Source organism: Arvicola amphibius, chromosome 4 (assembly GCF_903992535.2).
Source record: "Arvicola amphibius chromosome 4, mArvAmp1.2, whole genome shotgun sequence".
Classification (NCBI taxonomy): domain Eukaryota; kingdom Metazoa; phylum Chordata; class Mammalia; order Rodentia; family Cricetidae; genus Arvicola; species Arvicola amphibius.
In genome coordinates this window covers 46,457,970-46,477,815 of record NC_052050.1, presented here as the reverse complement: position 1 = coordinate 46,477,815, position 19,846 = coordinate 46,457,970, and the positions used below count along the sequence as shown (strand labels likewise).

The following is a 19,846-nucleotide window of genomic DNA, read 5'->3' as shown; positions in this document are numbered from 1 at the left end:
AGACAAGGTCTCATTATGTAGCCCAGACTGGCCTCAAACTCACTAAATAGCCTAGCCTTGACTCAAACTTCCTGCAGTTCTTCTGCTGCGCCTCCATGAGTGCTGGAGTCTTAGGCAAATATGCTCCCATGTTCAGCATTAGTCCCTGCCTGTCACCCTTTGGACAGGATGCAGCATTCTGATGGTGCCCTGGCTCCCAAAGGGTTTCGTTTGTTTTATTTATTTACTTATTATTTATTTTGAGATAGGCTCTCACTGTGTAGCCCTGACTGGGCCTGGGTATCATAGAGTTCCATCTGCCCTGAGTGCCGGGATTAAAGGTATACACCACCATGCCAGGCCAAGGTCCTCTCTTAACATGCACAGTATTATATGGAGGGTGACAAAACACCTAAGGCCTAAGGAGGAAGAAGGACCCGGAGGTTCATTCCTGCTGGAACTGCTCATGGTTAGTGGTTAGGTAAATGAGGATCAGATTGGATGATTCTTGGATTCCAAGTTGTTACAAGTTTCCTCGATTACTTCCCAGGGTGGTCTTTGCAGGAACTGAACAACTAAAGAGCTACAGTTATCTGAAGCAACTGGAGGGACATATATTGGGTTAGGAGGACCAACTGATACTTTTAGCATTGGTCCAGTGGTCCTCTGTGAGAACAAGTTTGCCTACAGTTCTCAGCTGTCTCTTCTTGTAGGAGGAAGAGTATGGTTTTCTGTAAACCAAGCACTAACCGGGGAGATTCGTGGAGTTCAGAGCCGGGCAAACTTTGCCAGGAAGATACATTCTTGCAGCACACATTGTTTTCAAAGCAATCAATCATTCTTGAAACACTGGGAAGAAAATCATGTTCTCAAAAGCATTTTCCAACATACCTAATCAGTTCTCAAATCTGGGTCTCAAATAATTCTAGTTCTATATACCTGCCTCCCCCCACCCCCCTGTCTTAGACTCCCTTCTTCCTGGGGATAATCACTGAAATTTCTCTTTGGGGACAAGGCCAGAGCCTAAGACTATTTTTAAAAAGCCCTGGCCTAAAAAACCCTTACTTGGCCACTTCGCAGCAAAAATACAATGAAGTTGCTTGCACAAGATAATGGTTAATGCAGAATGAGAGCCCAAAATCTTCTCAAATCCTGAAACGCTAAGGGTGAATGAAACAGTATGGTGCATTCATATATTCGCGATAAACAGTGTTATCCTATTTTAAAAAGCAACGAGGAAACCAAGACTCGAAAGAGTTTAAATAACTTTACCCAAGTTCACAAAAAACTAAGACTGAACTATTGAAGACTCCCACCAGATCTCAATTTCCAAGATCAGCAGATATATTTACCAAATAGAGTGCCCACAAGTGTGCCAGGCCCTGGATACAAAATAGTGAACAAGCAGACAGGTTTCTTCCCCTCGTGCAGCTCACACCTGGCAGACCTAGCTCCAGAGGCAGGCTGAGGAAGGAGGCCTCATTCATTTCATCTACACTGCAGGCTCTCTCACAAGCTGGTGAGTCATTCATATGGGCAACCCTCCTCCCCCACCCCCGAAGTTGAAATGAGCTTTAAGCAGGGTCAAGGTAAAGGGGATTAGTAGAGAGATTCTTGTTTCTGAAGGATTTCCCTCAAAAGAGAAAAAACAATCTGAGACTTAACCATTCTTAAAAATACCCGGGTTCCTGGGTAAGGAGGTGGGCGTGGAGGGAGAAGCAGTGAGGTGTGCGGCGAACCCTCAGCCAGCCACGACTCGTTTGCAAGCACGAGGGCGGTGTAGGCTACCAGGGAGCAAAGCCCCTAGATCTCGGCTGCGAAGCCGCCGAAGTCCCTCGGGGACCCCGCCCCCTCCCCGAGCAGTCCGGGCAATGAATGGGCAACTCGGGTTCTCCCGCAATCGCCGCCACCCCTCCCCCGACCGCGGTCCTCCCTCACCCCCCCGCGCTGCTGCCGTCACAGGGCGGGAGCAAGAGGACCGCCGAGGCGAACAAGCCCCAGGGCGCCTGCTTGACCCTGGACGAGGGCGCTGCCCCGGGCGAGAGGGGCGGAAGGCACAGCCCGCACAGGACCCCGCCCCCGCCCGGTGCGCAGGCGGCCGCGCGCGTGGAAACCGTGACCCTCCGCTCCTGGGGCACCGCAGGAGGGGCGCGAACCCCCGAGTCCTGGTCCCCGACCCTACCTCCTTTTTCACGTTCCAAAGCAGCTTTTCTTTGACTGCATCCTCGGCGCTGCCCATGGTGCGGCAGGTGGCGGGCAGGCGGCACCCAGCGGCCCCCCGATCCCCCGCGTGCCCTCGCCGCCTCCGCGCCTCCCGGCTCAGCGCCCCACGCGTGAGGCGGAGCCCCCGCCAGCCGCGCTCCCCGCCTGCCGCCGCCGCAGCCACTGCCCGGTGCTCAGCTCCGCAGCCATCTTCCGAGCCCCGCAGACGTCAGGCAGCAGGCCCGGCCCCTTCCCACAGCCGGCAGGGAGGGGGTGTGTGCGCCGTGACGGGGGGGGGGGGGGTCAGGGCGGGTGCGGACGCCTGGGGGCGTCGGGCCCGGGCGCGCGCCGCAGGGACGGTTGTCATGGCGACGGGCAGGCTCCCGCCCCGAGGGCGCGAACCCGCATTGTGAGCGCTGGGAGCCAGCTCCTCTCCAGACGCTGCGGAGCCGGCGGACTTCTGGAAAGGTGCTTGTGCCTGGGCTGGCCGCAACCTCAGCGAACCGCTCCCGACTTCTGGCCACTCGGAGAGGACCTAGGAGGCCGGAATTCCCGGCCCTGCGTCTCCGGGGTTCGAATCTGGTCCCACCACCCCTCCGAATTCCGTGCTCTGTCAGTCGCTCTTAGTTGCAAAGCTTATGGGAGAAAAGCAAGAACCCAGCCGCGAGCTACGAAGACCCCGAGCACAGGAGGAAGCCCTCACCCTCCCTCAGGGTCTTCACGTCCCGTTTGGCTCATCTTGCAGATTTGTGGAAAGAGGGGGACAGGAGTTGGAGTAAGAGACAAGCTGGAATGGAGCAGGCGAGGGTGAGACGAAACCCTTCTAAGTGATTCGCTTGGGAAATTAGAGTAATAGAGGAAAGAAAAGGTTACTCAGTGACACTTTATCCCTTTATAAAAATCAGTGGGACCGAAGAGATCAGTGTGCAAAATATACGTGACAGGACGCCTTTATTTCTTTCTTCCATGTGATGCAACTTTAGCGTGAAAAAATTGAAAGATGGTCGCAATACAGGTCCCCTGTATCAAGAGCCGGAGCCGGGAGTCTGCGTCCGGCGTCTTTCAGCTCATCAGCGGATTGCAGCGTGGGAAAAGTTGCCACGCCGTAGTTTCGGGGACTCAGTCACCCAGCGCTCACAGGCTAGCGGAACAAACCTCGCGAGAAGGCGCGGGAGTCCGGCCAACTCTGAGGTCTGCCCCCGGGGCCGGAAACGCGCGGGTCCTGCCGGAAGTAGCGCTTACTCGGTGCGCGTGGGCCCCAGAATGGCGGCTCACCGCTCGGGTCCGCTGAAGCACCAGAATAAACCTCATAAAGGCTGGCGGCACCACGGCGGTGCGTCTGCACAACGGGACAGTAAAGGTGAGTGGACAGAGGAGGAAGAAGGGCTGCTTAGCCGATAGCCGTGCCCACTCCAAGACTAGACTTGGGACCCTTGCCAAAGGCTCTTTCTAAGGAGCGCAGAAAGGTTCCTGCTCGTTAATCAATGGTGCGGAGCGGAGCAGTCACTTCTGATCTGCTTTCCAGGCCGTGTAGGACCAAAAATCTTGTCCAAGAAGCTGAAAAAGCAGCCCAGCCGAGTAGACCAGAGGCATCGCGCCAGCCAACTCCGAAAGCAGAAAAGGGAGGCGGTGAGAGGAGTGGGGGTTGGGAAATGGTGCGGCTTCTGAATGGTTTTCGATGGGTAATACCTCAAACTAGAAAATGTGGCCGGAACTGAGCTGAAAGTGGAGAATAAACGCAGGGTACGTTCGGGCCATGTTCTTTTTAGTCCGAGGCCCTGCCAAACTCCTTGACAAAGCATACACACGTGGCTTTTAGTAAGAGATTGCTTGAGTAGTAGTGGCACATGCCTTTAGTCCCAGCAGTTGGGAGGCAGAAACAGGCGGATCTCTCTGAATTCGAGGCCAGCCTGGTCTACAAGAACTAGTTCCAGGACAGGCTACAAAGCTACAGAGAAACCCTGTCCATAAATATATATATATATATATATATATAGAGAGAGAGAGAGAGAGAGAGAGAGAGAGAGAGAGAGAGAGAGAGAGAGATAGAGAGATTGATATTGCTTGATCCTTGGATATTTATTTGGCTGGGGATTTTTGTTTGCTGGTTTTTTTTTTAGGGTAGTCTGATTATTAGGTTTTTTTGCTTTGTTTTTCCCGAAAGATCCACTTGCCTCTGCCTCCAGAGTGCTGGGATAAAAGGCGTGCACCAACACTGCTAGGCTATGTTTTCTTTAACAAATGGTCTCACTCTGTAGCCCTAGCTGGCCTAGAACTCTCTTAAGTATGTTGACCGGCCCCCAACTCACAGAGATCCCCCTGCTCTTGCCTCCTGAGTGCTCAGTTAGAAGGCCTGGGCCATCACACCATATTCTGATCTTTTCTAATGTTTTACGTTAAAGTTCCCTTGCTACTTTTACAAACCAGCGAAGAGGTTGGGGAGTTGTGCTTTGGTGTGGCAGCATCTTTGTTTTTGAAGATGTCATAGGGAACCAAATGATTGGTAAAGTTTCTGAACCTTTGTGTTGCTAGGTTCTGGCAGAGAAGAGGCAGCTGGGCAGCAAGGATGGACCTCCTCATCAAGTGCTCGTGGTGCCTCTGCACAGCAGGATTTCCCTTCCAGAGGCATTTAGACTGCTTCAGAATGAAGACTTGGGAACAGTGTACTTGAATGAATGGGGAAGCACCCATAGCTTTATGCTTCTAAGCCCTGTTTTGAAACATCGGTGGTTTTTCACATATGCAAGGCCAGGTTAGAGTATCCAATATTTTTCTGTCATTATGTATAAGTAGTTCTATTTCTTAAGTATAATGTGCTAACTACCTCTTCTTACCGTATCTGCTGTTCTCAGGGGATCTGCATACTGTATTAGACATGGCTAAAGTTGCTGATACCATCCTGTTCCTCCTGGATCCACTAGAAGGCTGGGACAGCTCTGGGGATTACTGTCTGTCTTGCCTCTTTGCTCAGGGCCTTCCCACCTATAGTAAGTGTGTCGGAGTGTTGGGAGACCAGCAAAGAAAGTTAATTAGCTTTTTTTTGTGTGTGTGTGCAACTCTGATCTTCTGTGCACAGTGTTTGGCATTTGATTTAGTAGTGCGACCAATGGGTTGTAGTCTTCTTTTGTGGAATGTGTGTCCAAATTAAACATTATTTTTTTCAATTACTTTTCTCTCTGTGTAACAACAGCCCTGGAACTCTCTTTGTAGACCAGGCAGGCTTAGCTCAGATCTACCTGCTTCTGCCTCCCCAGTAATTCTATTAGAGGCTTGTACCAACACTGCCTGGCTTAAAGAGAATTTTTATCATTGTGCTGCCTGGGGAAAGAACAGAAAGATGGACTTAATTGTGACATTTCATTGGTGTTAGCTAGGTGTTGAGCTCCCAGTGGTTGTTGGTTGGGATGTTGTTGTGATCTGGAAATGAATTTTCCCATGGTGAAACAGTAAGTCACTAAGCTCTTTCTTCCTCTCCTTCCAGCACTAGCTGTCCAGGGGCTTTCTGGCCTCCCACCAAAGAAACAAGTAGATGCCAGAAAAAAGCTAAGTAGAACAGTGGAGAAACGCTTTCCTGATGACAAGCTCCTGTTGCTGGACACCCAACAGGAGGCAGGACTACTGCTTAGACAGTTGGCTAACCAAAAGCAGCGGCATCTTGCTTTTCGAGATCGGCGAGCTTACTTGTTTGCCCATGTTGCTGATTTCGTGCCTAGTGAGGAGAGTAACTTAGTGGGCACCTTGAAAATCTCAGGCTATATTCGTGGGAGGACTCTGAATGTAAATAGTTTGCTGCATATTGTTGGACATGGTGATTTCCAAATGAATCAAATAGATGGACCTGTGGACCCTTTTCCTTTAAATCCTAGAGTGATTAAATCCCAGAAGAAACCAACTGTGGCAATGGAGGTAAGATTGATAAGGGAATCAGATCTAGGCCTTGGCAGGCACTCTTCTACTTGGCGACATTCCTTGCCCAAGATTGTTGGTTTTATTTTATTTTTTGGTTTTTCGAGACAAGGTTTCTCTGTAGCTTTGGAGCCTGTCCTGGAACTAGCTCTTGTAGACCGTGCTGGCCTCGGACTCACAGAGATCTGCTTGCCTCTGCCTCCCCGGTGCTGGGATTAAAGACGTGCGCCGCCACACACACTCCCCCCCGCCCCAGCAAGTTTTACCTTTTTTTTTAAAGAATTATTTTTGTATGCTGGAGAAAGAGCATATTACTCATGTGGAGGACAGAAGACAACTTGCCAGGGTTTGGATCTCTCCTCTTACATTGTGGGCCCAGAGGATTAGACTCAGGTCATTGGGTTTGTGGTTTGGCAGTCTGGACTGTTTTGTTTTTGTTTTTGAAGTCAGGATTTCTTTGTGTATCTCTGGCTGCCCTGGAAAATGGTCTGTAGACCATACTGGCCTTGAACTCATAGAGATCCACCTGTCTCTGCCTTCCAAGTGCTGGGATCAAAGGTATGTGTCACCACTGCCTGGCTTCTGTTTTTTCTTTTTTTAGAATGTATATTTGTGTGCAAGTTGGCATAGGGTGGAAAATTTAATTTCCAGAGAGGCTAGTTTGCACACTTAGGCAAGTGAGGAGTCTGCTAGTTTGAAATGTAATGCAGTATAAATTAGACATGTGTTAATCAATTGTGTTTATCCAGTACTTCCTAGGTATTCTGCACAGTTGACTCTGCCTTCGTGGCAGATGTGGCCTCTTCTCAGAATTTATTTGAATTAGAGAAAAAAAACTAACACTTGTGAATTTAAAAATTACAGTAGCATATAGTTAAGGTGCAGACCTGCTATGGAAATTGAGAGTACACAAGGAGAGATCAGAGTCAACCAAGTATTTGGAAGAATGAATGACTTGAGTTCCACAGAGGTTAAGAAATATCTTGGGGACTATGAACCTGGGTATAGTGACAGAGTAGAGGATTTCTTTGTATTTTTTTTTTTTTAAAGACTGGCCTGGAACATAATTACTGTATAAAACAGGCTGGCCTCAAACTTTGCAGAGAGTTGCCTGCCTCTGCCAATTGAGATAAAAGGTGTGTGCCACCATGAAGGGTTTGTTTGAATTCAGAAGAGAGCAGTTTGATTGAAAGGGGGTATAATAAGCAGGTAGGAAAGTGTCAGAGTTTCTTTTAGAAACAATCCGAAGAGTTAAGCTGGGGATCAGAGTTGAAATACTAGGAAATCACCATTTGGAAATTTGGTATGTTTTAATTTTTTATTCAATTTGTGGTTAATGTCTGACAGGCAGTTCCCTGCTTTTGGTTTTTAGATTTGTGCTACAGATACTGCAGTTGACATGGAAGAAGACCTTAAAGTTCTGATGAAGGCAGATCCTGATAAACAGGAGACTTTACAGACAGAGGTTACTCCAGATCCGATGGAAGGGGAGCAAACCTGGCCCACAGAGGAGGAACTGGAGGAGGCAAACGGTCAGTGGTAGCAAACATGTTTACTCTTGGTCACTGCTTGCTTATAGGGCTGGATAAGGAAGTGATTGGAGTTCAAATACTACATGACTATACCAAGCAAACACTGGACACAGCTCTGCTTCCTCTCTCAGAATCACTCTAGGCTTGTCTTTTTAACTAATAAATGATATTAAATCCATTACAGGGTTTATTTCGCTGCATATTATTTGTTGCTAACTGTGAGGCAGCCGAATTAAATTTAGAAGTAGTCTGTTTTCATGTGGCTGCTATTTTCTCATGTTGGTAGCAGTGTCTGCATAGGTGAGAATACAGAAAGGGAGTATAGTATATAAATAATATAAATTAATTGTTTGGGTTTTACAGACTTATTGAAGCAACGTTCCCGGGTGGTAAAGAAGGTCCCCAGAGGAACATCCAATTACCAGGCTGAATGGATTTTGGATGAAGGTGGTGAAAGTGGTGGGGAAAGTGATGAATATGATGATGTACAACATGAAGGTTTTATGGAAGAGGAGTCTGAGGTATGAAAATGGCTCATACGGTCACCTATTCATACAACTACAAAAATATGGCTGTACTTACAGAAAGGATGTTTTTATGACTTGCTCTTATTTTGAGGTTGGGGAAATGACCCATTGGGTAAAGTGCTTGCCACATAGGTGTTAGGACTTCCGTTTGAACTCTAGAACACATGTCAAGCCAGGTGTGGTAGTGCAAGTCTGTGAACTATTCCTATGGCAAGATTGGGTGTAGAGATAGAATCTCAGGAACACCAAGGCAAAGGTAACAAACAACAAAAGATCCTGACCCGAGGTTGGAAGGTGAGGACAGACAAAGTTGTCCTTAGACTTCCACATACATGCCTGTATACTCATTTATATATCACACTAATGCACATTTTTGTATTTATATTAGTTGCAGATAGGTGTCTAGGAAAATTAATATTTGTTTAATTGCTTTTGGGGTAAAGATGGATAGATTTCTGCTGAAATATCTGCAAAAAATTTTTAGGTGGTCTTACTAGCCCATAACTGACCTTGAACACAAGCAATCCTACCTTAATCTTCCTAGAGCTAGGTTGCCTGCTTGCTATTTTGTTTTTGTTTAAGACTTCATACCATTTTATTATTGGATAGTTATGTCCCTTTTTTTCTCCAGACAAGGTCCCCTGTATTAGTCCTGAAGTCAACGTGTAGCAGATAATAATTTTGAACTCCTTAATCTTCTGCCTCTACCTCCCCAGCGCCTGGATTATAGAGATACTATAGCATCCTGTGCCTTAGTTTTTTATGTGCTAGTGCTAGGAATCAATTCCCAGGGTTTCACAAATGCCAGGCAAGCATTTTACCAGATGAGCCACACCCCCAAGGATACAGACATACACACGTTGTTTTTAGGGTGTATGCCTTTGGGGGGTGTTGTTTGAGACAGTTTCGCTGTTTTGCTCTGTTCTAGAAACTATGTAGAGCAGGCTGACCTTGAACTTACAGTGATCCACTGTTGGGGTAGCTGGCCCAATCCCTGTGTTCAGGGGCGTGGCTGCCCCAGCGAGGTAGGATACCCCTTAAATAGCATCGGGCCCCGGGAGGAGCCCGTTTTTGCTATTCCCCGCGTCACCTACTGCTCCGCTGGACCCTTGGTTCTGTAAGTTCCCTTTTATTAAAACTGATTTATTATAAAAGGACTATCTTGGTCACTTCCTAATTCCTCCGACCGCCGGTACTCGCCGGTACAATCCACCTTTCTCTGCCCCCCAAGTGCTGTATTATTACTGCACCCAGTGATTTTGTTTGTGGGGGACGGAGGGAATCAGAAACACCTTACTGGAGTCATTTGTTTCTCCCTTCCCACTACTCCCTTCCCACCATTTGGGTTCCCTGTATAGAACTCAGGTATAGAAATGAGGTCATTTGGTAACAAGTACTTTGTTTACTGAGTTACCTTGCTGGTGCTATGATTTTTAGTTTTCTGGGGGATATAGTCTTAATGAATCTCAGGCTTCTCTAGAACTGTAGCTGAGGATATCCCTGAATCTGGGTCTTGATATTACAGGCACGTGAAATCTATCCAGCTTTAGGCTGTGCTGGGGATCCAACTAGGAGCTTTATGTGTGCTAGGAAAGCACTCTACCAGTTGAGCTACATTGTCTGCCCTTTTGGGGTTTATTAGTTTTTTGTTTTTTTTTTTTTAATTATTTATTTATTATGTATACAACATTCTGCCTCCATGTATGCCAGCATGCCAGAGGAGGGCGCCAGATCTCAGTACAGATGGTTGTGAGCCACCATGTGGTTGCTGGGAATTGAACTCAGGACCTCCGGAAGAGCAGCCAGTGCTCTTAACCTCTGAGCTATCTCTCCAGCCCGGTTTATTAGTTTTTTGAAGACAGTCTTACTATGTCACCCAAGCTGCCATCAAACTCAGTGAATCTCCTGCCTCAGTTTCCTAAATGCTAAGACTACAAGTGTGTTCCATAATGCATATTTATGATCCCCCACTTTACAGGATGAGTGTGGCGAGGAAGAAGAGGAATGTGAAACCATGACTCTAGGGGAGTCTGTACGTGATGATCTGTATGACGAGAAAGTAGATGAGGAGGCCGAGGAGAGAATGTTGGAGAAATATAAACAAGAGAGAATGGAAGAGATGTTTCCGGATGAAATGGATACTCCCCGTGATGTGGCTGCTAGAATTCGGTTAGTCAACAAATCATTTCAGACAAGTTTTATTTAAAACTTTTTTTAGGTTTAGAACTATGTGAACAGGAACCAAATAAAAAAAACACATTGTCTTTGTCCTTGAGGGGGCTAACATTGCTATGTAAGAAGCATGAAAATACAGGCAGGGTGTAGATTTGTTCAGAAGACCCTAGTAAAACAGATATACCTAAGTTAATCAGTAACTATTCCTTGCAGGAGTAAATGCTCTCAAGTATATATTTGGAAAAATGAGAGTGTATGTTTGAATGAATGCTTATAAAAGTAAAAAGCAAGAAAAGTAGGTGATTTTTCGGGAGCTGGGCAGTGATGGCACACACTTTTAATCCCAGCACTCTGGAGACAGAGACAGCAGAGACAGGTGGCTCTCTTAAGTTCAAGGCCAGCCTGGTCTACAGAGCTAGTTTCAGGACAGCTATTGCTGTTACACAATGTAACCCTACCCTTCCCCCATCCCACACCCCCCCGCCAAAAAAAAAGCAAAACCAAAAAATATAGGTGATTTTTTTTTTTTTTTTCCCCTGGAAGTAAGCCTGACTAAAAAAGCCAGTGTCAGTGTTGGGTAAATGATAAGGCAGGTTGAAGAGCCACATTCCTTGACAGATATCAGGCGGGTACTGTAAATACTTTGTTCCCTGTGAAAAGCCTAGGTTTCTTCTGAAATACTTGTTAGAAGCTGTTTTAGGACATAGTTTCTGATAAAGCTATTAGTTGGTCGTTGTTTGCTTGAAAGATAGGGTCTCGTGTAGACCAGGCTATTCTGGGTCTTTCTGCCTTAACCTCCTATGTGTTGGGATTAGTAATTGTGTATTTCCAAGCCCAGTTCTAGTTCATTAGGATATTTTGATACCTAGTGAGTAATTTTTAGTTTCTTGAGACAGTTTCACTTTGTAGCTCAGGCAGACATGGAACACATGATCCTGCCCCAGAATATAACAGCCAGACCTAAAGCCTTTTTGTGGTTTGTTGTGCTATGCTGGGGATTGAACCCAGGGGGTGAATACTAGGTAAGCATTATACCACTTCCCTAGGTCAGAGTACTTTGAAAAAGCTAGAGCCTTGACCATTTTAGAAGCAAGGTAAGTTTTAAGTAGCACCATCTAATAACCTCTTACTTTCTTTAAAACCTGTGTTCTAGATTTCAGAAATATAGAGGCCTCAAGAGTTTCAGGACATCTCCTTGGGACCCTAAGGAAAACCTTCCTCAAGATTATGCTCGGATTTTTCAGTTCCAGAATTTTATTAATACTAGAAGAAGAATCTTCAAAGAGATTGAGGAAAAAGATGTTGAAGGAGCTGAGGTATCTTGCCTTGTCCACCTTGCCATTTGTTTTTGTTTGGGAACAAATAAGGGACAGAAATGATTAACTGAGAAGGTTGAGTCTGGGTGTTGACACTTTCATGAATGATGAGGCTTGGCATAGATCATTGAAGAAAGATTTCCTCATTACTGGGACATAAGGATAACCTTGTGCCTGTCTTGTGCTTCTTTCTGGCAGGTCGGCTGGTATGTCACAATTCATATCTCTGATGTCCCTGTCTCGGTGGTTGAGCATTTCAGGCAAGGAGCACCCTTGATTGCATTTTCTTTACTACCTTATGAACAGAAGGTAAATCAGTGTTTTGTGGGAAATGGAGAATTACAAATATTTCTCCAAGGTATACATTTTTTACACATTGTGATGATTGAGGAATCTGAATAGAGAAGTCAATGATGGTTATGCCCAAGATGTCTGAACCTGTCTGAAGCATCTTAGTGATGTGGTCTGTATGGTTCTGAGACTTCGCTAAGAATGTTTTTTTTTTTTCAGATTAGAATGGGGTAGCAGTCTTAAAAGTAAACATTTATGCTAGTGTAGGCATCTCTTCTCTCTAGGTGGCCAGTAGTCATGCACACTGGGAGCAGGACAGCTGGTATAAGATTGTGGAGGCTTGGGTGATGGGTTGGGAGGATATATGGTGATCAGGTCATGTGATAGTCATTCACTACGGCTGAGCTCTTGTAATGTTGGATGTGGAACAGTAAACTAGCTTACATGTGTATGGAAGCACTGATAAGGCCTGTATGCACCTGGAATTCCAGTTGATGGGTAAAAAGGACTATAATGACATCTGCATGATGTCACTAACTAGCACGGCCAGTTCTTAGAGTAAAACTGGTGTTTGTTTGGTTTGCCTTTCAGGTTAGGCTGTTGTATGCCTAGACTATGAAGCTTTTTCTTATTTGGTCCTCAGATGTCAGTATTGAACATGGTGGTGAGTCGGAATCCTGGCAACACGGAACCTGTGAAGGCCAAAGAAGAACTGATCTTCCATTGTGGATTCAGGCGCTTCCGAGCCTCGCCTTTATTCTCTCAGCACACAGCAGGTTAGCATGGAAGCTATTGGGGTCTTTCATGGTTGAAGGCAGAAGACAGTTTGAAATTCTTAAGTCTCTGGGGTGAGAGAGATTTTCAGTACTCTTGACTTAGGAGCCAATGATGTTTCTATTCAAAATGTCTGAACCTGTCTGAAGCATCCCAGTGATGCGAACTGTGTTGTGCTGAGGCTTCTACTATGAGTATTGTTTCAGAGTTGGTAGCTTTAGGAATAGAAATGTTTTGTTGCTGGCTTGCTCACATGGGGCTTCTGAAGAGCTGCCCCAACACCATAGCTCACTTGCCTTTCAGTTACAGGAGACAGAGATGGTGACAGCATTACTGGTGCTCTGGGCAAATTTTGTCGTCTATCACACCATTTTGTAAACAAAGTTTTACTAAAACATGGCATGTCTTGTGATTTTTTTTGTCTTTTGAGACAGAGTAAAGAGAGCCTTGGACTCTTTACTCCCATCTCTCCCAGTATTTATTTTTTGCCTGCTTTTGTATTTAACTGTATTGTGTATGATTGTCTTGTATTATTCTTATATATTGAGATTTGAGAGACAAAGTCTTAATATGTAGCTCAAGCTTGCCTTCCTTGACCTTCAGAATGGTGGGAATATAGGGAGGGGTACATCCCCATGCCCAGCTGGCATGGTGTTATAAAGGCACGTTGAGTTTCTGGAATAGCACTTGTACTTGTTGCTGAACCTGAGCATCTCTGTTCAGGGAGTGCCCTGCATGATGGAAGGGAGGACTTCTGACTTCTGCTCCAGTGCTGTAGTATATGTGCCCCCCACACTCCCAAAACAAGCAAAATGTATTTAAAAGCTTTTATTATTTTAAGAAAGTAATAAATGTCTTGCAATGAACAGAGCTTTTCTGTTAGCTTACTGTTCTGCACCCAACACAAAAGAGGCTTTCTGGGTAGAAGCTGTTTCTGCTGGAGACTGAGTTGCTGCGCAGTCAGCCTGAGTAAAAGTTTTGGTTGTAGTGAGATCACATCACCTGGAGGACTTTCAGTGCCAACCATAGTCTAAGCTCTATTCTGTCTCCAGTTGAAAAATTATTAATGGGACTAGGTTTTATGTTTTAGTTGTATTTATGGAGGGGAAAAAATGAGAGTAGTATAGAGAAACACAGATGAAGCTGGTAATCCTAGCCCTTGAGAAATATGGAGGAAGGTACACAGTAAGTTCAAGGCCAGCATGCAATACATAAACCTGTCTCAAAACAAAGCAGACTGGAGCTTATAGGTGACCTGGTTCAGTTCCCAGTACCTACCACACTGATCAGCTTAGAGGCACCTACACATGCATACCCACATGGATATATATATATATATACCTATACCCAGACACATAGTTAAATAAAAACATAATCATAAACACCAGTGCTTTTGGTTAAGAGTTACAGTTAGGCTGAGAATATGATGTTGATCTATAGCATTATCATAACTTTAAAAGGTGGGTCTGTGTGTGGCAGCAGCAAAGCTTTTGACAGCCTTTGCATTGCTTATGGTTTCTCAAGGCTTTTCACTTTTTTTTTCTATTTATTTTGGACCCTTACTATGGAAGCTGATAAACATAAATTTCAGAGATTCCTGACTGTAGATGCGGCCTTGGTGGTGACAGTGTTTGCGCCAATCACTTTTCCTCCTGCATCTGTGCTACTTTTCAAGCAGAGAAGCAACGGTATGTTGAATTCTAAATGGTAAACGGTAAACCTACTAGGACCATAACTTTTCTGTAATTAGGCTATATTAAGAAGGTATGCTGCTGGTTTTTCCAAAATACCAATTTCAACCTCATTGAGGGTGTAAGTAAGCCCAGGAGATAAGCTAGTTCTTTCCTGTTGGCACACTTGAGTAGAGACTGCTTGGAGTACTATTTTTAAGGTGGGTTTGGGGGGCAGGCTCAATAAAAATATTTTTTTATTGGTCTTTTGTGACCTCAGAAAGGTAACAGTACACTTCTCCGAGAGTCTGGCATGGGTCTTTAAAATAGATGAGAGCAGTAGCTGAAGGGCATGGCCTGTAGATTAACAGCTGCTCTCCTTCCATAGGAGTGCACAGCCTCATTGCTACAGGCCACCTGTTGTCAGTGGATCCAGACAGGATGGTCATCAAGAGAGTTGTTCTGAGTGGTCATCCGTTCAAAATTTGTACTAAGATGGCAGTGGTGCGTTACATGTTCTTCAACAGAGGTAGGCATGAATGACGAGAGGGATCTGGTTCCCTTTGGTGGGAAGACAGGCTTGACATTGTTTGATTTTGTGTCTGTGTGTTCTATTCTAAGAGGATGTGATGTGGTTTAAGCCTGTGGAACTGAGAACCAAGTGGGGCCGCAGGGGACACATCAAGGAGCCTCTAGGTAAGAGTCTGGGATTCCCAAGTGTTACCAAAGGACTATTGGGCTGTAAAGTTCACTGCTTTAGTGCCTACTTTACTTTAACCAATTTGCTGTTTTCCTTCTAGGTACCCATGGCCATATGAAGTGCAGTTTTGATGGGAAGCTAAAATCTCAGGATACAGTATTAATGAATCTCTATAAGCGAGTTTTCCCCAAATGGACTTATGACCCATATGTACCAGAGCCAGTACCATGGGTGAAAAGTGAGATCTCCTCAGCAGCATCTGAAGTGGACATGGAATAATGGATTCAGTGGATTCTGTCTGCTGCAGACAGAATTTAGTGTGGGTTGTGACAAGGCAGTCTGCTTTCTATTTCAGCTGTTTACACTATTACTTGGTCACCAAATTATAACTCTTACTAAAATATTCTTCTCCATTAGGATTTTGAAAACAATTTTCATCTAGAGACAATTCATGAATTTAAACAGAAATAGTCTGGTAAGGACTTTCAGCCTGCTTCACCCAGTTTAGGGAGGTTAGGTCTACATTCCCACCACTGAGTACAATACAGATGTTCTTCACATCAGGAGAGACTGTTTGGAAATGCTGGGACAGCACTGCAGCCAATCCAACACCAGCAGTAGGCTCAATGAGCAGTTTCATTCTCTCCCACACCAGTTGGGTTGCATGCTGTTGGCACAGAAAGGAGTAAGGATTAATGAAACAAACAGTATAGTAGGTTAAGTTCTGAACACCAAATGAAGTAGATGTTTGGGTTTGTTTCGATGACTGTGCTTGCTAATAAAGTGCATATACAACTCAGCCTAGCTCTGCTAACTGTCAGGTTTCCCATGTGTTAAGTTAATCCTCTGTTCATAAATTTCTTTTGCCTAGGAAGTTAGACTTGCTGTTTTTTCATCACAGTCTTACCTTGATTTCATCCTCTGTGACAGTGAAGACATCATCCACAAGGTCCCTTATAATAGGCCAAGTATTTAAGCCAATGCTTGATTTGACACCATCTGCTATGGTTTCTGGAGGGTGAAGATTGGGAGTCAGTTCTCCTTTCAGTTTGGACTGGTAGCAGTCATCTGCATTCAAGGGTTCAGCAGCGTAGACCTTCACACCAGGTTTCAGGGCCTGGGCAGAGGAACAGAGACTGTACACTAGCAGGTTTGCCTGCATACCTGAAGAAGGCATACTAGATGACACATATTTCATGTTCCAGAAGGGTCTTTCTTTTGATGCCAAAATGGAAATATGACCTTGAAGCACTTTAATAAAAGTTGTATCTGATAACTGACTTAATTGACTAAATTACAACTGGTTTTAAAAATTTGGGGAGAGTAATAGTTTAGTGAGGTGGACTTGGATGCTGCTCATCCTCAGTTGCTTTTCTGCTGTGCTATCATCTATGAAAAGGACAGTGAGGCAAAGGAGGCCCAAAAGAATAGTAATTTGGGGGCATGGTGAGAAGCTGTCCACAATGCAGTGTGATACAGGTCCTAATCCAGGAAGCCCTTTTAACAGTTTTCTCACCTTAATTGTAATGGCTATTCCAGCAACCATTCCTCCTCCCCCTACTGGTACCACCAGTGCATCCACCAAAGGAACCTTTAGTAAAAATATAAATAAGCCAATTAATAAAGTTTTATATATGTGAAATCACTTTTCTATTGGCCAAATGAGACGGCATTTTACCTGGTTCAGGACTTCCAGGGCAATTGTCCCTTGTCCAGCTATCACTGCAGGCTCCTGGTTGGGATGGACCAAGATGCCTTCTGTTTCTTGCATAATTCGTTGAGTGACCTTTTCTCTGGACTAAAAGGTAGCATTAATGTAGCTTTCTTGACTGACAGTCCCAAAAGTACAGTTCAGTCACTTAACACTTCAAAGACAATTTTTCACATTTCATAAATAAACATGGTATGTCTGAGTGCTTGTGAGAAAAAATAGATTTTTCTTTGGGTGGCTGAGGGGCTTTAATTATGTGACATGAACAAGCTATGGATCTTTAAAAATGTTTGAAGGTGTTAATGAATGTAAAATGCATAAGGGAGAATTACCTGGCCTTTTCTGGAGAACTGCTAAGGGAGAGGATAATACAGTAAGGTGAGGCAGAAAGACAGCATAGTTAGACCATCCTAAGAACTCTGGTGGCTGAGACAGTGAGTGCTTAGTGCTTACAAGGCACCAGCACCAGATCAAAACAAAACTCTTGGGCTGAGGAGATGGCTCAGTGGCTGCTCTAGAGGACCTGGGTTCAATTCCCAGCACCTACATGACACCTCATAACTACAGTTTTGCTGAATCCTTAACCCTCATACATAACATGCAGGCAAAAACAAAACTATCAATGCGCATAAAAAATAAATCATAGCCGGGTGGTTGTGGCTCACACCTTTAATCCCAGCACTTAGGAGGCAGAAGCAGGTGGATCTCGGAGTTTGAGGCCAACCTGGTCTACAAGAGCTAGTTCCAGGACAGGCTTCATAGCTACAGAGAAACCATGTCTTGAGAAACCCCTCCCCCAAAAAATAAATCATAAAATCCTTTCAAACTTTGAGGTGGAAAAGGAGAATTTGGGGTGACTAACGGTCTAAATGGATATCTGGTGGCTATTGAACACATGGGGACTCCAGTGGACGCCAAGACTACTGAGTCTGTGAGAACTGATGCTGGGTGGAACCATGGTGATAATGGTAGGAGCTGTTAAAAGGAACTGGACTGAGCCGGCGGTGGTGGCGCACGCCTTTAATCCCAGCGGCTGGGAGGCAGAGGCCAGCCTGATCTACAAAAACTAGGTCCAGGACAGGCCCCAAAGCTACAGAGAAACCCTGTCTCGAAAAAACAAAACAAAAAAGGGGGGGTGGGACTGGACTGTAAAAGTTCTGGTTTTTCTCTTTAAGATTTTTATCACATCTATTCAATTTTGCATATGTGTAGAGGTCAGAGGAGAACTGGGAGTTAGTCCTCTGCTAAAGTTGTTTGGGTCCCAGGAATTAAACTTGGGTTAAGTTTGGCAGCAGGTGTCTTTGCTTGTTAGCTGGCTTCAAAGCCCTCCCCCACAACATTTTTTTTTTTTTTTTTAAATCTGAGAGGACGGATATTCTGGATGTGGTGTTTGGGAGTTATCTAAGATTTTCGTTTTTCCTTGAACAACTAGAGAAGTGATGCTATTTGATGAGGTGAGGAAGACCGGAATGGGGGAGAGGAGTCAGGCCAGGAATCTGGTGTTAGACAAAATCATTGATGTCCAGGGAGGAAAGTTGGGCTGCTGAAGCATAGGTGAAACATCTTTAAACATTTAATTTCTGGGACTGGAGAGATGCTCAGAGGCTAAGAGGACTGACTGCTCTTCCAGCGTACCAGTTTCAGTTCCCAGCACCCACATGGCAGCTCACAACTGTTTGTAACTCTAGTTCCAGCGTATCTGACACCCTCACACAAACATATATGCAGGCCAAACACTACTGCACATAAAAAGAAAAATTTAATTTCTGACTGAGCAAGGTACATATGACTTTAATTCCAGTACTCTGGAGGCAGAGGCAGGTGGATCTCTCTCAGTTCAAAACCATCCTACTTTATATATAGTGAGTTCTAGGATAGCCCTATCTAGACAGACCCTGTCTAAAAATAAAGTCTCCCATCCATCCACCCATCCGAGACAGGGTGTCATGTAGACCTGCCTGAGGCTAGTCTTAGCACTTGTGTCCAAGGATGACCTTGAACTCCTGATCTTCCTGCCTGTACTTCCCAAGTGCTGAGATTACAGGCAAGTAGCAACCATATCCAGCTGTAATACTTTTTGAGGAAAAAAATTTACTCTGTAGCTCAGGCTGGTCTGGAAGTTGCCATTCTGTGTCCTCCTGAGTGCTAGAATAGACATATGCCACCATGCCTGGCTTTAGTCGCATTATGCTGAGTACGGATGGGGAAAAGGCTGGCCACGCTAAGGCAAAGAGGAAGCTTCTAGTAAGGGAGGCAGAGAGCCTGTCAAGTGAAGCTGAACATTCCCTCCTTACCTCTTCACTCTGTTCACTATATACTATAGAGGCTCCGTAGGCTTGTATTGCCAGTTTCTTGCAGTTGGGAGCTGTCTGAGGCACCACAATGTAAGCAGGAATCCCTGGGAGGGGAAGAACATGGTTAGACAGTGTAAGGTGCTTCTAGGAGAGAAACTTGCATCATTTTGCTTATGAGCAAACAGGGATTCCTTTGGAAATTTATTTTCCACGGCTGTCATCCCTCTTACTATAACTAGGGTAATTTCCCACTCTTTGATACTACTCTGGACCCTGAGAAACATAGTACCTTCCAGTTTGGCAGCATAGGTGAGAGCCTGGCCATGGTTCCCACTGCTGTGAGTAACAACGGCTTTGGGTTTCCCCTCCAGAGGGTCAGGAATTAAGCCTCTGATGGCATTAAGGGCACCACGGATCTGGAAGAGATGTTGAATTACAAACGGTGCATCATTTTAACAATGGGGACATGTTCAGAGAAATGAATTCACTTGTTTCATTGTGCAAACTGTAGAGGGTATTTATACAAACAGCCTGCTATGCACCCAGGCTATGTGGCAGAGCCTCCTGCGCCAAGCAATAAATGGAAGCACGGCAAAAATACTGAGCAGGTCAGGTGGTGGTGGCGCATGCACACCAAGTTTAAAGAATATTTTTCACGAGGCTGGAAAGATGGCTCAGTGGTTAAGAGCACTGACTGTTCTTCCAGAGAACCTGAGTTCAATTCCCAGCAACCACATTGTGGCTCACAACCATCTATAATGAGATCTGG

The 19,846-nt window shown here is 45.2% G+C and overlaps 3 protein-coding genes and 2 non-coding genes across 15 annotated transcripts in view; 3 read left to right on the top strand and 2 right to left on the bottom strand.

Moving 5' to 3' along the window:
- Positions 1-2,238, bottom strand: part of Sgsm2 (small G protein signaling modulator 2) — a 37,879-nt gene extending 35,641 nt beyond the window's left edge. For both annotated transcript variants that reach the window (XM_038326505.1, XM_038326506.2), the window contains exon 1: positions 2,162-2,238. In XM_038326505.1, the coding sequence (XP_038182433.1) occupies positions 2,162-2,218 (57 nt within the window). In that variant the 5' untranslated portion in view covers positions 2,219-2,238. The remainder of the gene's footprint in view (positions 1-2,161) is intronic.
- A 1,148-nt stretch (positions 2,239-3,386) lies between these two features.
- Positions 3,387-16,352, top strand: Tsr1 (TSR1 ribosome maturation factor). Its single transcript, XM_038325038.1, has 15 exons — positions 3,387-3,541; positions 3,707-3,810; positions 4,714-4,933; positions 5,034-5,168; positions 5,663-6,087; positions 7,460-7,619; positions 7,983-8,140; positions 10,125-10,315; positions 11,475-11,637; positions 11,836-11,946; positions 12,572-12,704; positions 14,274-14,390; positions 14,761-14,901; positions 14,994-15,068; positions 15,173-16,352. Exons 1-15 carry the CDS (start codon positions 3,445-3,447, stop codon positions 15,349-15,351), a joined length of 2,409 nt encoding a protein of 802 aa, XP_038180966.1. The 5' UTR covers positions 3,387-3,444; the 3' UTR covers positions 15,352-16,352.
- LOC119813860 lies at positions 12,037-12,129 on the top strand. Its single transcript, XR_005285303.1, has one exon. It is a non-coding gene; the product is annotated as a small nucleolar RNA SNORD91 family (small nucleolar RNA).
- On the top strand, positions 12,803-12,895 carry LOC119813859. The gene has a single exon (XR_005285302.1). It is a non-coding gene; the product is annotated as a small nucleolar RNA SNORD91 family (small nucleolar RNA).
- The window catches only part of Srr (serine racemase), a 21,350-nt gene continuing 15,019 nt past the window's right edge, over positions 13,516-19,846 (bottom strand). For 8 of the 10 annotated variants that reach the window (XM_038325049.1, XM_038325048.1, XM_038325045.1 and 5 more), the window contains 6 exons: positions 19,367-19,493; positions 19,078-19,181; positions 16,751-16,870; positions 16,589-16,663; positions 15,980-16,189; positions 13,516-15,739 (listed from right to left, as the gene is read on the bottom strand). In XM_038325049.1, the coding sequence (XP_038180977.1) occupies positions 15,530-15,739; positions 15,980-16,189; positions 16,589-16,663; positions 16,751-16,870; positions 19,078-19,181; positions 19,367-19,493 (846 nt within the window). In that variant the 3' untranslated portion in view covers positions 13,516-15,529. Of the gene's footprint in view, positions 15,740-15,952; positions 16,190-16,588; positions 16,664-16,750; positions 16,871-19,077; positions 19,182-19,366; positions 19,494-19,846 lie in introns of those variants that run through there. The other 2 variants (XM_038325051.1, XM_038325050.1) reach the window with 2 other exon arrangements.

What these genes read in the sequence shown, in the direction of transcription:
- Tsr1 (XM_038325038.1), top strand. Translation starts at nt 3,445, where the DNA reads ATGGCGGCTCACCGCTCGGGTCCGCTGAAGCACCAGAATAAACCTCAT. An exon ending in TGCACAACGGGACAGTAAAG is followed by an intron (nt 3,542 to 3,706) that starts GTGAGTGGACAG and finishes TCTGCTTTCCAG; the next exon opens with GCCGTGTAGGACCAAAAATC. An exon ending in GATGTGGCTGCTAGAATTCG is followed by an intron (nt 10,316 to 11,474) that starts GTTAGTCAACAA and finishes CCTGTGTTCTAG; the next exon opens with ATTTCAGAAATATAGAGGCC.